Source organism: Opisthocomus hoazin, chromosome Z, assembly GCF_030867145.1.
Source record: "Opisthocomus hoazin isolate bOpiHoa1 chromosome Z, bOpiHoa1.hap1, whole genome shotgun sequence".
Lineage (NCBI taxonomy): Eukaryota > Metazoa > Chordata > Aves > Opisthocomiformes > Opisthocomidae > Opisthocomus > Opisthocomus hoazin.
The window spans coordinates 57,031,248-57,052,803 of NC_134454.1; the positions used below are offsets into that span (position 1 = coordinate 57,031,248).

General features: G+C 38.8%; 1 protein-coding gene across 5 annotated transcripts in view; it reads left to right on the plus strand.

Moving 5' to 3' along the window:
• Positions 1-21,556, plus strand: part of HOOK3 (hook microtubule tethering protein 3) — a 107,540-nt gene that overhangs the window by 45,632 nt on the left and 40,352 nt on the right. For all 5 annotated transcript variants that reach the window (XM_075411395.1, XM_075411398.1, XM_075411396.1 and 2 more), the window contains 7 exons: positions 1,486-1,618; positions 3,666-3,733; positions 12,978-13,040; positions 14,462-14,545; positions 15,810-15,973; positions 18,100-18,240; positions 19,826-20,027. In XM_075411395.1, coding sequence (XP_075267510.1) covers positions 1,486-1,618; positions 3,666-3,733; positions 12,978-13,040; positions 14,462-14,545; positions 15,810-15,973; positions 18,100-18,240; positions 19,826-20,027 — 855 coding nt within the window. The remainder of the gene's footprint in view (positions 1-1,485; positions 1,619-3,665; positions 3,734-12,977; positions 13,041-14,461; positions 14,546-15,809; positions 15,974-18,099; positions 18,241-19,825; positions 20,028-21,556) is intronic.

Consider the following 21,556-nt stretch of genomic DNA (forward strand, 5'->3'; position numbering starts at 1 on the left):
ATCTTTGGCTTCTTCCTAGTGCCTGCTGATGTACCTCTTCCATTCTGTTTTCTTCAGCACTAATTATTTTATCAGTAACTGTGAAGCGGTTGCCAGATTTAAGTTGAGCACATTACATTACATTTGAAAGAAATTCAAGAACTACAGATCCATACGTAAACACGTACCAGATTTGTATAATTCAAAGAATGTTTTGTTTTACTGCATTATCACAGTCTGTTTACTATGGCAGTGTTTTCCATTGTGCTTGATGCATTCACAGAATTATTATTTTCTCATTAGAATGACCTAAAGGAAGTCTTTTCCAACAAGAATGAATCTGTGTCCTTTAAAACATAGAGATTTTTAGTTGTGTTGGTGCTCATTCTTTGAGAAAGCTGTTTAAAAAAAAAAAAAAAAGCCACAATACAAAAAACACTATACAAAACAAGAACAAACTCAAACACAACAGTTCCACAAAGCTCAACCCTGGAAAACTTCTGAATGGCTTGATTTCCATGTATTCTTCATATACATCTGTTATATGTTTTTTATAAATACCTTTACTTGATTTCTGTTTTTCTTCAGTGTTAACACAAAAAAGGGCACCCAGCAAACAAAGGACTGATTCCCTCCATAGTCATTGTTTCTTTATTGCACCCTGCTTAAGAAGTGACAGTTTCTTTGTATCTGCAATTTACGTGTCAGATATGTGTTTAATTCTGTATTTCATATTCATAATTTCAGCCCCCTGAAAGCTCTTTATGAACAATTTGGCAGAATTGTTTAATTCCTTCTACTGACAATCATTAATGTAAATCCTTCTTAATTGTAAAGCAGATTACATTAATTATAAGTCATGTGGGTTTTTTTGTTTTGGGTGTTGTTTTTCTTTTCTTTCTGCATGTGGGTTGTTTAATTATGTATTGTACTACTACCTCAAGTTCTCTTCGATGAAACTAGCTTTCTTAGCTGTGAGGCTGGCTGAATTCCCTTAAATTTTGTAAAAGTGTGAGGCCAAGTGATTAAGTTTTTTACTGTCTTATATATGTCATCCATCAGTACAAAAGCATGTGTTGTATCAGTGAAATTTTTCAATTTCTGTGTTTCTAGTAGTAAGAAATGTGAGATTTGTTTATAATATGTTATGCTACACAAAATGTTTTTAGGCATTTGATTTCTTTTAATGGAAAAGTTTAAAAAAAATTGTTATCCATGTGCTGTTGATCACTGTGGAAGCCTGTCTTGTTACCTTTCTTATCTGAAGAAAAATATCTTACTAAGTTTGAAACTAATAATTTCTTATTAGTAGAGACAGTCAGGTTTCTCTGGTTTAGTATTTGCATGTTAGATGTTAGGCAATTTAGTATTTTTAAAGGTGGGCTGAAAACTGTTAAAGTACGAGTGAATTGCTTGTGTTGATTCTGAATCACCTTTGTATTTTGAAATGTGTGTGTATGTATATGTGCAGTGTGACAGACATGTATGTACTGGGTCTTTATGCAGATTCTAGGACAACAGATTAATGACTTCACCCTTCCTGACGTTAACCTGATTGGAGAGCATGCTGATGCTGCGGAGCTTGGGAGAATGCTTCAGCTTATTTTGGGATGCGCTGTGAATTGTGAACAGAAGCAAGGTATTACATTTTGAAAGCGTATTTTCTACCAGGCAGTGAATGAAAATCCAGCTTGTTGTGTAACTACTTAAGGGAAAAATTATATATCTCAGGTTACTGTCAGAGACAAATGTACTTTTTTTTTTTTTTTTGTAGCAATGACGTGATTTTGTCCTACAGGTAGTAACTGTTGTTTTAAGCTTCACTAGTTTTGTAGTCTCAAATTGTGGAACTGGTTTTGCTTCCAGCATTCATGTTTTCAGTTTTGGTTTGCTGAACTGAAAAGGGACTTTACAAAGGAAAATGCTTGGGCCCACTGTTTAATTATTTATGAGGTAGATAGGGATGGTTAAGTATCCAAAAATGTGCTTGTTGCACGATTCTTTGTGACTCTTGATTTTGGGAATGTAGTCAGCATCATACTACATGGCCAAGAGCTATCAGTATGACTGGGGGGATTCATCTGAAGATGTCTGATGTGATTTGGGTTAGTTGTGATTTGTGCAGTTTCTGAGGCTTTTGCATGGGGTTGGCAAATAGAAAAAAGTAATGTTGGCAACCATGCCATGCTGGGCAGCAGCTGAAGACCAAGCATGATACCTCAACGGCATCCAGAAAGTCACTGGAGGCATCTGTTAGGCAATTGAATCCCACTTCAGCAGTCACTGGAAGAGACTTCTTCCTCTCTTGACTCCTAAGGCACCAAATGTCTATCTGACCTGCACAGGTGAAATAGGGACCCATTCGTTTTTCCTGCAGGTGCCACAGAGGGTGTGATGAATGACAGAGGTGCTTGTTAAAAGTGTCCCAAATCTCATGCTCTAAACTGGTGTTGGGTGCAGGGTATATTATTGTTACCCGGTTAGCTTAAAGTACACTTAATTCAAACCAGGTTAAGGTAAGAAAGCATCTACAAACATTTATTCTTAACACTTAAAATCAGAAGCGTAGGAACATGTTTATAAAATGCACATGTGGGTAAATAAAACTGTTTATTTACATAAAAGTTGTGTCAAATATCTGTCTCGTCCTGATTTAACTCATTTTGGTTTCCTTTCTGGCAAAATGACAGCCAGGGTTTCCAACCTCTTGTTTTCCTCTTGCATGGTGCATGTTAGCTTTTATAGCTAGTTTTCCCTTTCCATTAATTAAAATAGAGGTAGTTTTATTCCACCAATAACCCTGTTTTATTAGACTTTCTGTCCTCTCATTTTTATGTAAAATTATCCTTTGGTGACTATTTGGCATCCTCAGGTGGGAAGTATATCTTATTCCTGTATTTCTCTTACTCTTTTGGTCTGTTTTTGAAATGCTGGAACAGTCTAGTTTTATGTACTTTGAGTGAGATTTGACGTGACATAAGGAGTCACTTTGAGGTGTCTGATTCCCAGCACCTTTCTCTTGGGGCAAATCTTTAAAAGAATACAGGTCGTATGTAAAGGTGATTGTATCTGACTGGAAACTGTATGATACTGGGCAATTCATAAACTCCTTGACTTCATCTAAATGTCAGAATTTGTCATTCTAACTACTGTATCATCTTAGCAGGTACCTGTTGTGTAGCTCACATCCTCCCCTAAGAGAGGAAGGAAAGAGTGGAGGTGACTAATTTGTGATGTAGCTCAGAAATAAGAACAGAAACCAAGAATGGATGTGAAAATGCCTTGAAATGAGAATGCTGTGGGAAGGCAGGACGTTATTGTCAAACTGATGGAAAATCATGGTTTATGTGTGGCTGGTGTACTTGTGTAGGCTCAATAGTTGGCCAGCAAAGGACGAAAAGTAGTGTAAGTAGTTATTTCAGAAGTATGATATGCGAGAAGGAAAAAAATGGATGACAATCATACTTTTTTCATTGTTGCAGAGTTCCAGTGAGCCTGGATTTATGTCTGAAGATACTTCTGATACAGTCTTGTTGTGTTTTTGGTGTGGGACTTGACTGGTGATTATGCGTTTCAAGTGTCATCTGTGACACCTGGTCATTCTGTAGGAAGGATGCAGCTTCTGGCCTCACGTTCTGTGTGACTTGAGTTTCAACAGTAACATTTCAGAATGCTCTTATTTTCAGAGTACATCCAGACCATAATGATGATGGAAGAATCGGTTCAACATGTTGTCATGACAGCTATTCAGGAGGTATGTTGGGGTATCCACAGTGTGTAAAAGTTCAGCCTTTCAGTGTTTTACAAAAGTATGCTTTTTCTCACTTTGGAAAAACTTAGTTGAAAATAAAGAAAATAAGGGACATAGATTTTGTCATTTTACGTTGAAAAATATCCTTTTTTTTCCTTAGAAAAACAAATCAGTAAAGCTTGCTTTATGTTAAGGAACTCTGGATGAATGTCCCACTTTTCTTTAAATCTAGAAGGTTGAATCTTCTAGATGTTTTTGATACTGGGTTCTCTTTCCTTTACTTTTCCCACCCTGTGGCTCCTGAAGTGCGCTAGACTGGTTTCATAAGAGTAACCAAATACTGGAAAGTTTCTTCGAAATCTGTACCTTGAAACTGCCATATTTCATGAACTGTGTTTTTTTGTTTTTTGTTTACTGGGCACATGAAAAGGAAGAGAAATAGTCTTTTGTCAGCTGTAGTGTTATGAATAGGCTAACGAAGGTATGTGTGCTAGTATGTTTTTACAAGTTAGTAAGTATAGTGCCGTGTATTTTGTAAAAGTGCTGTTCAGTAGTAAATTAAAACCACAGTGAAAATTAAACCATGGTGCTAGTGACCACTATAGCCATGAAGCCCCCATGTGACTTCTTGGGAGGCCAAAGTGCCCATAAGTGAAGGGCCTATCAGCCTTCATAGATGGAAGTTTACTGCATGGCAGGCCATTAAGGAAAGCAGGAAATCGCTGTTAATCCCGTTTCTTCGAAACCTGAATGAGAAAAACTGAATTCCATGTTGAGCTCCAGAGCAATTTCACTTTTCCGTAATGTCTGAGTAGAGAAGGAGATGTCAGTGAGCCTGCAGGGACCCCGTCCCCTATCATCACTTTGACCAATGCTGGATCCATGCAGTCATATATCTTGTTGTCTGTCTGTGGACTGCTATCTCTAACATTGCAGAGAGGGCTTTTGAAAAGAGCCTTGGAGGAATCCTTATGCTAAATCATCTTCCAGTCAGTACTGCAAAGCGCCAGTTAGGCTGAGTTTTGGCGTATTTTACTTTTGCATTCTTTTTAAGTGTAATACAATGTTTTGGTGGATTTTTTTAGTGTCCTCTTTTATTAAACACAATTTTCAGCACCACTTTATTCTGGATCACATTATTTTTTACACTATCTTAAAATAGAAAACTTTCTCTTACCCTCCCACCTCCTGTTCAAAATCTCCTGTTTGATTTTTGTAAAAATCTTCGTTTGATAAAATAGCCAGATCTGATGGAGCCCACAGTTTTCAGCATTTGTTGAGTAGGCATTGAGATAGCTTAGTGTTTGTGCCCTTTCTCAGAGATGGGAAGTAGAAGTGGGGAGAAATCACAGGATGAGGGTGTGTTCTTATAAAACAAATTTTTGAAACTTAGTAAATCAAAAAGCTTACTATTCAGGTACTGGTGCAGTTCTGCGTGATTTTAATGCTACCTTCCAAGCTGTTTAGAAATCCAGGACATTCAGAACCGGATGAGGAAGATCTCAGGTGCTTAACACAGATGTCAGTGTTTCAAAAACTTTAAGACACTTTGAGAGGGGGACTTTGATCCATTATTTTTCAATGCTCTTAAGGGTCTGGAGAGGTCCCGGTTGACCAGAGGCTGGCAAAGGTTGTCCCAGTTTTCAAGAGGGGTAAGAAGGAAGACCCTGGTAATTACATGCCTATCCCACTTCAGTGCTTGGCAAAATTATGGAGAAGGTCATCTGGGAGTTACAGAAAAACACTTCAGAGACAATGCAGTCATTGGTCATGGCCACCATGCGTTCATGAGGGGAAAGTCCTGCTTAACTGACTTAATTTCCTTTTATGACAGGGTCACCTGTCTAGTTGACCAAGAGAGGCAGGTAGATGTGGATTGTTTGGATTTTAGCAATGTTTTTGATACTGTCTCTCACAGTATCACTCTGGACAAAATGTCCAGCATACAGCTAGACAAGTCCATAGTACTTCGGTGAGCAATTTACTGATGGGTTGAGCTCAAAGAATTATAGTAAATGGGGTTATATCAGGCTTGCAGCCAGTCACTAATGGAATTCCCCAGGGGTCAGTTTTAGGGCCAGTGCTCTTTAATGTTTTCATAAATGATCTGGGCACAGGAGTTGAATGTACCTTAAGTAAGTTTGCTGACGATACTAAACTAGGAGGAGCTGTGGACTCCATTGAGGGTAGAGAGTCCTTACAGAGAGATATGCATAGATTAGAGAGCTGGCAATCATCAGCTACGTGAAATCTAACAAGAGCAAGTACTGGATTTTCCAGCTGGGATGGGGTAATCCTGGTTATATGCACAAACTGGGGGACGGAAGGCTGGAGAGCAGTCCTGCGGAAAGACATCTGGGGGTTTGGGTTGATGGCAAGTTGAAGAGGAATCAGCAGTGTGACCTGGCAGCCAAAAGGGGTGCATTAAGCACAGCATAGCCAGCCAGTCGAGGGTGATGATGGTCTACTGTACACTGCACTGGTGTGGCCCCACCTCAAGTACCGTGTGCAGTTCTGGGTGCCTCAGTGTAAGAAGGACGTCAAACCAGAGTGTGTCTGGAGGAGAGTGACAAAGATGGTGAAAAGTTTTGAGGGCAAGACTTATGAAAGTGGCTGAGATCACTTGGTTTGTTCAGCTTGGAGAAGAGAAGGCTGAGGGGTGACCTCATCACAGTGTACACCTTCCTCAAGGGGGGCAGTGGAGGAGGAGGTCAAGGAACAGGACACAAGTAAATGGAATGAAGCTGCATCAGGGCAAGTTCAGATTGGACATTAGGAAAAGGTTCTTCAATGGGAGGGTGGTTGGTCACTGGAATAGGCTCCCCATGGAAGTGGTCACGGCACTAAGCCTGTCAGAGTTCAAGGAGCATCTGGACAATGCTCTTAGCCATATGGTTTAGTTTTAGGTGGTCCTGTGAGGAGCAGGGATTTGGACTCAGTGATCTTTGTGTCTCTTCCAACTTGAGATATTCTATGATTCTAGCATGAGTTTAGATACAGAGAGGCTTTTCAGAGCCGCATCTGCAGTTTGTGTCTTTGGAAGGGTGAAACTTCACTGGATTTAAGGAGGTTTTTCTGTGTCTTGGACTCCAAGCAGCTCTCATGAGCCAAGTGAGTTGGACTAAGCAATATGTAGGAGACACCAAAATAAAGTGCCTAGGAAAGTAGCTATATATGCATATTTGAAAAGTTGGTGTGTTGCCTAATCCAAACATTTCAAAGCATTTGACATGCAGGTACTCTTTCTTCAAAATCAGGTGTGTAAAAAGACCTCTCTAAGTTGTGCTGATGTATTATGTAATTAATTATTCTGTTTTAGCAAAGCACATATAAATTTTTGGATAGTTTGGCTTTTGTAAATCATCTTACTCCTGAAAATATTTCATGAGGCGCAACAGAACAAGCCTCTGCCCCATTTTCTCTGTTTTTGCATGAAGCAGCTGATTTTTAAATGGAAGATGGGACATATTATGTTTTAAATTTTGGTTGGTTATTTCAGTTTCTTTAACAACTTGTGACTCTTCAGCATTTCCTTTCTACACTTATTTAAATGTGTAAAGTAAAAGATTATTAATAAAATGCCTCATGCTCCATAAAGGTTTTATAAATTGACAATGCTTTTCTGTTATTTTTTCAGTGCAGTCAAATTGATGTGGTGTATTGCCACCACCTAGATTCTTAGATTCTAATACGCAGGTGTGCATTTCTAAATGCAGGCTGTGCACAAGATAGAGGAAGAGAAGAATGATACAACTATCAAAAATATTACAAAAAATACTACATATAAATTATGTACTATGTGGTATGTTCTGTAATATATACTGTTATATTCTGTTTGTTATTATAATTTATTATTACTTGTAATTAATATATTAGTATGAATAGTATATTTTTTTAATGTTATAGTCATAGAACCATTTAGGTTAGAGGAGACCTTCAAGATCGAGTCCAACGATTAGCCTAACACTGTCAACTCCACCACTAAGCCATGTCCCTAAGCTCTGCATCTACACGTCTTTTAAATACCTCCAGGGATGGTACATCAGCTGCTTCCCTGGACAGCCTGTTCCAATGCTTGACAGCCCTTTCTGTGAAGAAATTTTTCCTAATACCCAGTCTAAACTTCTCCTGGTACAACCTGAGGGTATTTCCCCTTGTCCTGTTGCCTGTTACTTGGGAGAAGAGACCAACACCACCTTGCTACAACTTCTCTCAGGTAGTTTTAAAGAGCAATAACGTCTCCCCTCAGCCTCCTTTTCTCGAGACTAAACAACCCCAGTTCCCTCAGCCGCTCCTCGTAAGATTTGTTCTCCAGACCCTTCATCAGCTTTGTTGCCCGTCTCTGGACATGCTCCAACATCTCAATATCTTTCTCATAGTGAGGGACCCAAAACTGAACACAGTATTCGAAGTGTGACCTCATCAGTGCTGAGTACAGGGGGTCATAATTTTCAGATTTTTTTTTTAAAGGCCAAAAAATCTTTCCTTACAGAAATTATTTTGCCCGTTATGTATTTCTTTTTCCTTTCCTTGGCATCCTTTGGAAATTCTGCTGTCATTTTCCCAAGTCTTTTCTTTGAACTGCCTAGTTAATTATTGCTGAAAGTGGTAGCTGGGTAGCTGGTTTTCCTCCTCTGTTTAGGGCATCTTTAAGCTTGATCACTTGTCAGGTGTCTGTGCAGATCAAGGTAAGAGTCATAATAGGCTCTTAACAGCAAAGTACTAGAGCTAGTGTCAAAACTTACCTGAGGTGCATAGCAAAAGGTGCTTCCTATCTGTGTTAATACCAACCGTGTTACTTCCACAAAGTAGAAACTGTTTGGGTTTGGCATTTTCCCCCGGTATTTTGTCCTGACTGTTTAAAGGTTTGTCTTGTCTCAAGTAAAAGTGGCTTTTGAATAGTTAGGAAAATATAGAAAAACACTTACTTGGGTCTGTTAGCAGTACTGGAGGAAGAAGAAAGTGTAGCTGCGTGAAAGGAAACACAGTGTCATACATAGTCTTGACTCTCAAAAAAGCAAACAAACAAAAAGACGTTTAAAAAAGAAAAACAACCTTGTGAATACAGAAGCTGCATTTTGATGTTGTTTCCTGGACACTTAAATGAGCTTGTACAAGATCATCAACTGTAGAAGATGCATTTTGGATAAAGCAAATGTTTTGAACTTTTAACATCATCAACTAAGTAGTGCAGCTGCATTTACAAAATCATGCAACTCATATGAAGAGGGGAAAAAAACATTCATAATTCAGGTTATTCATGCATGCAGATTTTGTGAGTTTTACCCCTTCCCTAGTCTTTAAGTATCCATGACAACGAGCAAAGCAGCTAAAAAGTGGAGGTTTTAATAATATAAAATTAGCAGCTCTACAAATATTTTGTAAGACATCATACCAAAGCTACAAGTATGAAAATGTATAGATGTAAAGGATTAACAGGGAATGCCAACTGCTTCTCACAAAACTAGAGAAAGAATTATAAAAATTGTGATGTTGTCCAGGTTATAGTACCGTTTAAAATCCAGACTAACCCCCTCACCACAGCTTATTGAAGCTCTTCTGATTTCAAAGGACATTTTGATTATTTGAACGTATACTTGTGCTACTTCAGACCTTCATTCTGAATATGCAAAATAAACCAGAAAAAGAGCAAGTAAATGTTAGTTATTTTTTCACAGGGAAGCTCTTAAGGAGAGTTTTCCTTCTATTGTAGAGGCCTAATGCAAATGCTTGATATTGCAGTCACTTTTCGATTTCCCTTTTAACAATCAATTCACTTGTAAAATCTCTGAACATTATCAGCCATTAAAGGTACATGTGAAAATAGATGATAATACTATACTTAAGCTAAATTGTGAGTTTAGAACTGAAAGCCAGTTCCATTGCTGCAAAATTATGAAAGCAGACCTTTATGCCCACCTGTAGTCTGCTCCTGAAGAAAACTTGCAGCTGTGGAGGGAGAATGAGAAGGCCACTTCCTTCTCAAGAGATTTTATTCTCTTGAGTCAGCTAACTGAAATATAAATGAAATGAAGTTTGCCACTCTAAACTCAAAAGTATTGGCATTGACCCATACCTCCCAAGACTGTGTGTTCTGATATCACTCTTGCAGGTTGCACATGAAGCACTGAAACTACATCAGTATTTCAGGAATTTGTCTGAATGTGAGCTTGTAGGTAAGGGAGATGTATAGCAGAACACAGTAAGGAAATTTGCTTTAAAAATACGCCCGTGAGCAGATAACTGATGAAATGAGCATGGTGGAGCTCTAAACTTCAGTAGTATGAGAGAATGCTGATTGACAAGAAACAAAGTGAAGAATAGGGGAAACTAGCAAACCTGTTACCTATGTTTTTTAGGTGGGTGGAAGGAGTAGTGTGCGTTTGAGGTGACACACATATCTGTATGAAATGCTAAGAGACAGTATTCAGTAAAACTTCTTCAATTTTTCAGGAAATCTTATGAAAGAGAGAGAGAAGTTTGGATAGGTGAATGAAGTTGTACCCTATTAGTTGTGCTGTTTACAGTAAAGTGTTTGCTATTAAGTCCTGGGTAGAGTCAATCCAGAAGCAGAGCACAATCAAGATGTTTGCTTACATAAAACGTTGTCCTCTCCACTGTGTGGGGAGATGTGCAGGGAAGAGGTGGAGGCACTCCTTCGCCCTGACAACTCTCCCTTCTGACCCCACTTCTTAACTTCAGTTTATTGTTAACTGGTGGTCAGAAGTTGGATTCCTGTATTACTTGTGAGTAATCTGGCAATCTCATTCCTGTTCCTTGTCTGGTCGTGCTACTGGACGCAGCACAATCCCTTAGATTTCTTCTTCAGCATCCCCACCATATCGCAGGCCATAAGATTGCAGGATGCTTCTTGTTGCATTGAGTCGGTCATCTACACATGTGTCTGTGGCTCTTGCTCTCAGTGTCTCTTGCACAGTTCCTGTGACGTTCCTGATGTACCCTGTGGACTGAAATTCACAAATTCTGTGTAACATTCATGCTACACTAATGCCATGTATCTCCACTGCCTAATGCTTCTCCAGCTGATCTCCTCTTTTCTGGACATTTCTGCTAAGGGTTCTCAAGGATAGAGAGTTTTGGGAGAGGTGACGTAATCCATCAAACAAGAAAGGGTTTATATCATTGGCCTTGGCCTGCTTCCTTTACGGTAGTCCACAGAAAGCAGTAATACCACAGTGGCCTCTAGTGGGTTGTGCAGCCTCTTGAATTCCTCCTGCAGCAAGTCTTGGGCAGGCCTGTTAAGCTGGGTTTCTGAAGAGGAAGTTGTGCTAGGGCCAGAAAGGGGTGGTCGCTGTCAGGGACGTACTGTTGTACACCCTTGCAGGCTGTATGCTGCCTGGGACCTGCCAGCTGGAAAGTACTGGCTTAATGGGTGGAACTTACCTGATGTATGAAGCATGTTTGTGAACAGTGTTGTGGGATATAGAATAGGGAGAAGAGTTCAGTATTTGGTTTAATACAGATATCCCGGTTAGTCACCTGGAAAAGTATTTAAACAGTAGCTAGTGAGCTGGAGTAATTGAAATGTGTATAAACATCACTGAGCAGAGAGGGATTGGAAATTCTTGGTTTGGAGGGCAAAGCAATAGTCAGCTTAGAAAACATGGCCCTAAATACAAGTTTGTAATGCCACTATATATGGTAGTGAAAAAGATATGTGACTTCATTTTTCAGGGAACGGCTCTGAAGCTGGGAACTTTCTAATTACTGTTGCAGAGAACCTGAGCTTCATGGAATGCTTTGTTTTGGGGTAGTTTGTCATTGTCATTGTAAAGATGTACAGAAAATGGAAGGAATTCAGCAGTTAGCAGCAAACATCGTGAAGGACTGAGAAGGACTATTGATGACAGATGAATTTAAGCACGTAGTACGTGGCTAAATCCCAATTAAGGAGATGGGGAAAGGGAGAGAAATGTCAGTGTGTAAATATTTGAATGATGTAAATGTCAAACAGAGTTTTTCTCTTGTACACATCCTTTCATTTTATATTTAGTATAAAATGAAAGGATGGGAGAAGCTTTGTGCTGTGTATCCGAGGAACTTTGCCAATGAAAAGCAGGGCAAAAGCCCTGGTTTCTGAAAGGAATAAATGAAGTCCTATCGCTGGAGAGAGAAACCAGGCTGTACAGGAGGCCTTAGGAAAGAAATCTTGTCCTGATTTTGGTTAGGATGGGGCCTTTTTGACTGCAGCTTCCTTGAATTGTGTCATTGGAGAACTCATAAAACATTTTGTGTCTGTACAGAATGACAGAAGCCATCAGTGTGGTTGTAAAATGCTGCCTTTTGAGTTACTTACAGCATATTTCTTCTTTGGAAGACTGTTCCTTTTTGTGTTGTACAGCTTTTCAGTAATAACTTTACAAATATATTTGCTGGAGGTGGGTGGGATGAGGTCTTCGGGCTGCAACTTCTGTTCCATTTGATTTAACTTTTTGCTACCTGTGTAACTTTTTACTACCTGCTTTTTGCTACCATCAGGGGGTAACTGAAAGAAAACCTTCGTACCAGCCTTTTATCTTTTAGTGAACGTGTCAGTCAATTTGGAGGACTTGCCTTTTTTAAAAAAAAGAAAACCAAAAAACAAACAGGTCATGCGTACAAAGTAATGTTTTCTAGACTAATATCACTGCCAGCCATTCCTGCAATAAAATAGGTTAGTATGCAAGGAACTGTAATACTCGTTTCAGGAATACTCTCTATAGACTTTCTTTTTAAATTTGCGAATTACAGACAACTGCAGAGCAAGAGTTCTGATCATCTTTCTTTTGCACAGTTAGCTGAGATGGTTACGTACCCAACTTTAGTTAAATAAATAAACACCTTGGTGTGAACTTCCAGGTGATCGAAAAATGAAAACCACTGGCAGAGAACAATTGAAAGCAGGTGTTGCGTGGTATGTTGATAGCTATCATTATTCTGATGTCACTTTAGTAAAATGCTTAGCAGAAGTGTACTCTAGGTTTCATCAGAGACGAAGAATGTGCATTTTCAGAAGAAAAAGAGATTACGTAAGATTTCTTTTATAGTGCTTTATATATTATAAATTCTGAAGATTTCTTTCTGTAATTGTTTCTGAATATGTCATGTAAAAATGCAGTTTAAAACTTCCTAATGAAGTCACACTGAAGCTCCCAAGAGTTAAAATTAGCTTGGTATTTCATTGAAGCATAGTTTTTGATATAAAACAAATCCTTGCTTTTTCTAATCCAGTGTAATCTAATTGCAGTTGATGAGTAAAGAGTCTCCAGTCTCTCTTGGAAATGATGCTTACATTGACCTTGATCGGCAGGTATCTAAGACTAGATGTTTCTTTTCCTTCAATCATAGCACATCAGTGCCCAGGCATTTTACTTTATTAAGCAGTCTGTCTTTTTTTCTTTTATCGTGAAAGAGTTTTGTGGGAAATTCAAATAAGGAGTGGAAAACTAAATTTTAGTATTTCAACTACTTTTGCTTTATGAATTGTATTTACCCATTTTGTGTATTTAAAGGAGAGAAAAACTCAGTCTGGAAAATACGTTTAGCTGTATGACATAGTATAGCAAAACGGCAGACTGGTGCAAATTTTGGGGTATTGACAAGGATTAAAAATGGGTAGTGTTCAAGTAAAACATTTTTGCAAGTTTCTACTTCCAAAGTCATTTAAAAATCCCCGTAGATGTGACTCAAAAATCCTTAAAGCAGTCCTGAGAACTGTTACAATATGTAAGAGAAGTTTTCAAAGAGAATCCTTCCGTCTGTGATATGTTTAAAGAGTATGCAAACCCAATTGTTTTTATACTAGCTTAAACTCATGCTACTTCCTCAGTTTTTTTCAGCTGAGAAGTAAGTATAGTGCGTTGGTGTTCCATGTGTTCCTCCATCATACTTTCTCTGCAGAAGTATGTAAATTCTGGCAATTGGATTTAATTTTTGTATGTCAACAGGCCCTTGAGATATAAACTTAAAAAAATAAGATATGGTGATGCAGTTTGAGAAAGCCCATCTAAAATTCATCGTATATAATAATCTACATCTCTGTATGCATAATAAGCATGTGCCTGTTTTATCAGGCTATTTTTCTTGTAGCTATGTTTTTTATGTTATCTTAATGGCATTCGTATGCAAACTTGCAAGATACATGTCTTTGAACATAAAGCGTTTTTAAAGGGAAATATCTGAATATTTCTCACTGCTTACAAAATTCAGTGCCCTTTTTTCAGAAGAGTAGGCTTCTCCCTCACCATGTTAGTTGTATTCCTGTTGTGCAATAAGAGTAGCTTCCAGTCACTAGAGAGATTTTACCCTAATTGTCCATTCCCTGTATTCCACCTTCTAGTCCTTCCTGTATTTGAGAATTAGATCGAAAGCTGAAATTATGCACTCTTTACATCTGTAAAGAAAAGTGGTATTGACAATTTTTTCTGTGTACAGAGTTGATGAGTTCTTCAGGACTTTTTGGCTCAATTCATAGCATAGATGTGATAATTCTAATGTATTTTTGTAAGACCAAGTATTACTTCTAGGTATGTTTACTTTTTACTGTTACACAGACTAAGCAGTGATCATATCTGCTTCTTTGTTTCTGTGTAAGAGCAGAATTGCCTCAGTCTTCCAAAAATTTAATAGATTACCTAAATGTAAAAATAATTTGACAGTCATGTAGTTCAGACTATTTTTAGATGCTTGACCAAGAGTGATGAAACTATAAATGTTTGTTATTTATGGTAGCTGAAGAAAACTACAGAAGAATTAAATGAAGCACTAGCAACAAAAGAAGAAATTGCCCAGAGATGTCATGAGTTAGATATGCAGGTAGGTTTGCTATATTGTATGTATAAATTTTGAAGTGGGAAAGAGATGTGTTAATTTTTAGGCAGCTGAAAACAAGAAGCGTAACATGAAATCATGTATTTTAAAAGGGAGATGATAATTGTTGTAATAAGGGGTTACTTTGCTTTACGTGTGCTAGCAGAGTCAGTTTCATTGTTTTCTTATCTTGATGCAATGTTGCCAGTATTAAGATGATTCCTGCTAATGAAACTTTTTTTCATTGAGGTAGGGAGGGGTTGAGCTGTGTGGTTCCACTCTTTCATTAGAGAGCTAATAGAGGTTATGCTGCTATAACAGTTCCAGTTAGGAGTTAAATTCCAATCAGAAATTACTGTGGTCTATCAGCTTTGTATGGATTTACACTAAGATTTGCTGTAAATCAGGCATACCTCGTCCAGAAGACATGAAGAGTGTAAAGTGGGAGCCCTGAAAAGCATTACCATTGCAACCATACTTTGGATTATAATTCAGGCTTTTGCCAAGCAGTACAGCAACTGTTAGAATTCATGAAGCCAATTTGTGTGTCATGGTTGATTTTGGTGTATTTGATGGTTCAGGCTCTTACTGAAGCATTTCCTTCTGTTGAGATGTTCACATTCCCTCTATTCCCCTCCTCCTGCATGCTAATTCTATGCTATTTAATAATATATGTGCCCATCCTTCAGCTGTTGTTTGAGATGCAGCACTTTGCGTTCTTTGGACTATAGCCTGTTTTCACAACATTGGCAGAAACCAAGTCATCTTTGGGACTGTGTTTCTGTTTCAGATGTGCTTGCAATTGGACACTGGATTAAAAAAAAACCTAGGAAGCGCACATCCATCCCTTGAATATCCAGACTTGGATATTCTGTGTGATTGACAGGGATTGTTTCTTTTGGAAATCAGTTTTAAATGCCTTACTGTGGAGGGCTAATTTTGTTTGCTGGGAAACTATGCAGACTTCATTATAATGAAGTTACCTTCTGAGATAACTAAGACTTTTTCTTTAGATGCTTGTGCGAAATACAATTAGGGATATTTACATTTTCTGTGTGGCAGATCTGCCCCTATTGTTGCAATACGTTGGTTACATCACATAACAATTGAATACCTATTAAAGGTACAGCATATTCTTGTGAAATGTGATCATTGAAGCCTGTGTGCTTCCATTTATGAACTGTGTCAATACTTTGTTATGCACATGAGAAAAATGGCTCCCTGTTGCGGGACAGCTCAGTTATTCCAGTTCCTGCTTTTATTACAACAGGTTGCAGCCCTCCAGGAGGAGAAGAGCAGCTTGCTTGCTGAGAACCAGATTTTGATGGAACGTTTAAATCAATCTGATTCTATTGAAGATCCCAACAGCCCTGCAGGTCGTAGGCACTTGCAGCTGCAGACACAGCTAGAACAACTCCAAGAAGAAACATTCAGGTAGAAAATCTGCAGGTGGTTAGATTGTTTGTAGCTGGCAACAGGCACAACTTCTGGTTCTGCTGGAAATTATGAATTAGTATAATGGGTGGTATAACCACAGTAGTGAAGTTTTTAGTGATGTACATGTTATGATTTACCTCTTTTCAAGCTGCAGCATAAAAAAATGCTTAATTTCTTGGTTCTGGAATGATGTCTACATATCACTCTGTGAAGTTACGTTGAATTGTTTGTGTGCAGTCATCTCGCCCATGTTTTTGAAAATCAGTAAGGATGAAAAGTAACATGCTTTCCATTATGTATATTATTCTGATTGTATTTTTAAGGTGTAGGAATTCCTAGCTGAAAGTTTGCTATGGGTAGTACTACAGGTGGTGGTATTATACAGCAGTGTGTCCTTTTCTGAGTTTGAAAACAAATTGTTTCGTATGTGAAAGATGGAGATTATCCACAGGTGACCTCTGCTCTTCATTTGCATTTCCTCAACATGTGGAAATACAGTTCCTCTTTAAATGTCCTGCCTGGTCTTTTGACTGTTGCTTACATGCTATGTAAGCCTATTCTGCTGAAGAAAGCTCGTCCACTTCACCATCTTTTCATTCCTGTTGCTGTACTTTCCCTATCCTTTGTGAGTGAAACTATGGTATTTCTTTACACTGCTAGTTTTCCTTCTCTTTCTGTCCTCTTCTGTTGCCATTTTCATATGTCAGCTGCCATGTAACTTTCCTTCTTTTGCCTGTTTTGCTATTTTTTCACTTGCTCTTGCTAAGTCTTTCCTTCAGACACACCCTCTCCCTTCAGTTTCTGGGAAAATGTTCAGTGTTTCTTTCACAGCAGCTAGTGCCTGGTTTTCTTCTTTCTATACCTCTACTATGTAAAAGAATAATGTAGTGATGTCTCTCTGATGTCCCCTTTTATCTCTCCTTATTAATCTCCATGCTTTAGAATGATTCCTACCTGAGTCTGTTCTCAATTCCTGTTTGAACAGGTTTTCTCCCCATATGCAAGGTCTGCACCACCTGTTACTCTAGTTTCAGGTTCTGAGGCTCTTTCTAAAACCTTTTCACCTGTGAGACCCATCTCCCAATGTCCTTCACCTCCTTCCGCTGCCTGCATAGTATGTGGTTTCTAATGGCAGTTTGTGTGCATTCCTTCCCCAGCTTTACCTGACCAATCTATGCAGCTTAGCTTGATGCCCAGTGTGGTACAGCAGTTTTTCTCCCAGTCTTGGCCTCTTTATGTCCTTTGACAGTTCCAGTCTATCGAGATCCAAATCTTTGTTTTACGTGGTTTAGATGACCTGTTGAGTATCTGTTGTCTCTGTTCTTGTAAATTCTTTTTGGACTCCTTGAATTAATGGATAAAATACTTGTTTTTTCATGCTCATATATCCTTTTCTGGGTTGTTCTTATTTTAATTTCAGATCAAAATCACAATAGGACTTCATGTTCTGGGTTGTGTCCTCTTCCATGCGTTCAAGATGCTTTGACGATGTTTCTCTTAGTTATTCCCTATGTTCACTGCCAGGTTAATGCCGCTTTGCCTGTGTATGCTGTATTTAAGTAGTCCACTCCAGAACCTTTGGTCTGAGTTCTTTATGTGCTAACTAGATAACTATATGTATGACTTGGTTCTTCAGAGGTGCTGGGCAGGGACAGGTTCTTCTATAAGCAAGTAAATAAATAAATAAAGCCACCTTGGTGAGAGCTCTACAGCATTTAGAACATCTGACAATCAGGTCAGTATTGTTGAAGGTATATAGGAGTTGAACAGCTGAACAAAATCTTAGGATAAAGATGTCATGTTCAAACTCTGTATGCCCCAGCATGAAAAAAGGTAGAAAATTCTGCTTGAGCTTCCATTGTGAAAAATCACTATGACAGGAAGAACTCAGGATTTGTCTTTCTGAGAAAATACATTACCTTGTGATCTTCAAATAGAAAGACTGATGTCAAATTGGGAGTGTCCAAAAAGTCCATCTGCTTCTATGTTTTTGAATAAGCATGTTGGGCTGCTTTTCTCCTTCACTACACCAGTTTCTTGTGTTTTTAGAGAGGATTATGATGAGTAAAGGTAACTGTGGCTCAAAAGGAGAGATTATTTTCTGTTATATTTCATTTCTACAGATTAGAAGCTGCCAAAGATGACTATCGAATACGCTGTGAAGAACTAGAAAAAGAAATTGCTGAACTGAGACAACAAACAGAAGAGCTTACTGCATTGGCAGAGGAGGCTCAGTCTTTGAAGGATGAGATAGATGTACTCAGGTAAACTCTGTTCTACTAGCCCTTTTTTAACTATAAACTTTTAATCCATGTAATTCATGTACTTAGTCTTCATTAGGTTTCATTTAATTTTAGTATTAAATATAATGTTTTAGTATTAATTACTAGTATTAAATATTTTAGTATAAATATAATGCTTTCTCAATGCCAAGGTTCTTTTGGATCCTCCAGTTGAGTACACAGACCACCACACAATTCTGCTTAAGTAAATTAGTTAATTATTATGTACCTAATCAGTAACTGTTAGTAGCCTGAGCAATCCTACACCATCTTGCAGTCATAACAAGTCACTCAGTGGTCTCTGAGTATTCTGTACTCACGTGCATCGTGACCTGGGCACCTATTCTCTCATCAGGCAACTAGACCAGTTCCTTTCCTGGGTTTGCATTATTTGGACTTTGGGTCTCGCTTTTGGTTTGTCATATAATACTAATACGAACAACATCTGTTACAGCTCTCTGTTGCACTAGCACCCAAAGTTGTTATGATTTGATGATGCTAGGGGTGTATGGGGTGGGGTAGCCCTTTTTACTATGGGATATAGTCCTTCAGTGGTGGTGTCTTGCTGCCATGGGTTGTTCAGAACAGTTATCCACTACCCACCTGTATCACTCTTTCTAGCAAAGCTGATTTTAATACTGCCTCTTCTAATTCACCAGTAGCTTTCTACCAAAGCTATCTGTCTTTACCTTCTCTGTCATTAATGTCAGGGGTGAGCCCATCAGGCTGCACAATTCCATAAACTGTATGAGCAGCATGGGTTCAGAGAGCAATTCCTTGCCCCAAAGGGAGGCTCTGCACTTCATTGGGTATTAAGGAGATTTGGCTTCCCCCAGTGTCCCATAAATTGACAATCAATTCAATGGGGGATTCTCCAGGTTTCATAGGAAATTGAGTCTGTAAATCGATTGGTTCTCAAATGAAACCATGACAGTAGAGGAGGTGTGGGTGGTTGGAGGTGAGGGCTATTGCTGTCCTGGCAGTGCACAGCCGGATTGAAAAAACTCTGAAATGTTATGAACAGAGCCTGGTGTTTAATTTTTTTTAGAAAGAATAAGGTCCAAACCCTAAATATAGCCTTTCTTAGACTTCAACATAGAACTTATGATACTTCTGTGTCACCAAGTATTTGCTGTTGAGGGGATGGATCTTTACGATTTTATTCCTGGCTATTGTTCAAACAAGTTGAAAAGCAGATAATTTTATTCTTTACGCTTGTAAAATTCAGGGCTGAGGATGGATTTAGAATTGAAGAGGTGAGTGGGGGTGAAGATGCTTTAACTATTATTTTAAGATTGGAAGCGGACAAGAAGGCTGTCTTAGGAAGAGTTTTAGTGTCTAAATGTATCTCCATGAGCAGCTCTTTGAGTTGACAAATAGTTATGGGAGGGAAGCAGACAATTTAAAAGTGAAAGCATTAGTAACAGGAGAATATGATTACTTTCTTATTGTCCCCATGATGTTTTGGAATGTCTTCTGCATTAAGGCAAAACACTGGGGAAGCTTCAGGACATTTCATTTTGTTAGTTTTCAGAGTACGAATTTGATACAAATCTGTCCCCTCTAGGCATTCTTCTGATAAAGTAGCCAAGTTAGAAAGCCAGGTAGAGTCATATAAAAAGAAATTGGAAGACCTGGGTGATTTGCGGCGGCAAGTGAAACTCTTAGAAGAGAAGAATACTGTGTACATGCAAAATACTGTGAGCCTGGAAGAAGAACTAAGGAAGGCCAATGCAGCACGCAGTCAGCTGGAGACGTACAAGAGACAGGTAAGAACAGGCATCATCAATATAGCAGTCCTCTATATCGCTCAACACATTCTTTTCATAACATGACTAATCCCCAGAGTAAAAAAGAAATTATGAGCAAACAGCTCCTTGTGTTTAGGGGACTTCCAGGTTTTGTAGGTACTGCCTTTTATCCTGCTTTCCTGCAATTTTTATCATTATTTCAAATTTACATTAGTTTGCCAATAAGCACTATTTCTTACTTTTAATCAACAGATGTGAAGTTTTTTTCTCAAATTATTCCTAATTCATATTCAGTAGTGGGGCTTGAATTAGAGACTCTTCTTTCAGAAAAAGTAATTCGCTTTTCACTTACACACTTCTATCAGTGAGGAATGCATCATGGCTGAGGTAAGTTATTGCTGTGATTAAGTAGTGCCTTATTTTTAAGGTTGTGGTTCATCTGATACGTCCAAGTTTGTCCAGTTAAGTCCGAGTTTATCCAGTTATAAAGACAGAAGGATGCATATCATCCCTGTTGTTTATAAGCGTGCAGCAGAGCACAAAATGTGTCACCAGCACACTCTCTGGAGTGAAAGACATCTGTTATCAAAGTGCTATGTGATCGTGTTTCACTGAAGGTGGAAGACGTGCTTAAACTTCTCTCTGCTTCTGTATTGCGTTGACATGATGTCAGTCTGGGATTCTTGTTACAGGGCCAAACAGACCCTGTTTCGTTAAAGTAGTAGTGCCTGCTTTGTATTTCTGCCTGCTCATAATCTTGAGTGGACATGGCACAGGGGTCACTATATGTCAGCTTACAGCAGAATAAAAATACAGAAAAAAACAGTAACAACATTCGAGCCCAGGAGTGCTGTGTGTCCCTAAGACTCGATAGCTTTTTCCTTGCATCTGGCCATCTTAGTTACTAAGACAGCTAGTTTCAGCCTCTATGAGCTAATTGTAAATACAGTCCCAATGATTCCACCAGAAAACAAGACCTTGGACAAGAAAAACGCTGAAATAACAGACAATCAAAGGGAAAAGTAAATGTAGAAAGCAATGGCCTTCCGTACATAAGTAGTATCGTGTTTACTGGCAGCAAATATTTCACTTCATTGAACAGCTGAACATACGATAAAGCTGTGTAACCTGGACATCTGCATCTGATCATTCTTATTTCACTAACAATAAGGATTTTCGAAGGGGCAGTCCCATCATTTGTGCTGCAAAAGTAATCCTCCTTTTCTTCATCATTCCCTGTGTTTTTTGAGTAGGATTTCATGTCTGAGGAGCTGTTGAATTGTACAAAACAGTTCTGCTGGCTGAGACTGGAATAAACCTCAGGGTGTCACAGAATCACAGAATGGTAGGGGTTGGAAGGGACCTCTGTGGGTCATCTAGTCCAACCCCCCTGACGAAGTAGGGTCTCCTACAGCAGGCTGCACAGGACGTTGTCCAGGCAGGTCTTGAATATCTCCAGAGAAGGAGACTCCACAACCTCCCTGGGCAGCCTGTTCCAGTGCTCCATCACCCTCAGAGGGAAGAAGTTCTTCCTCATGTTCAGACAG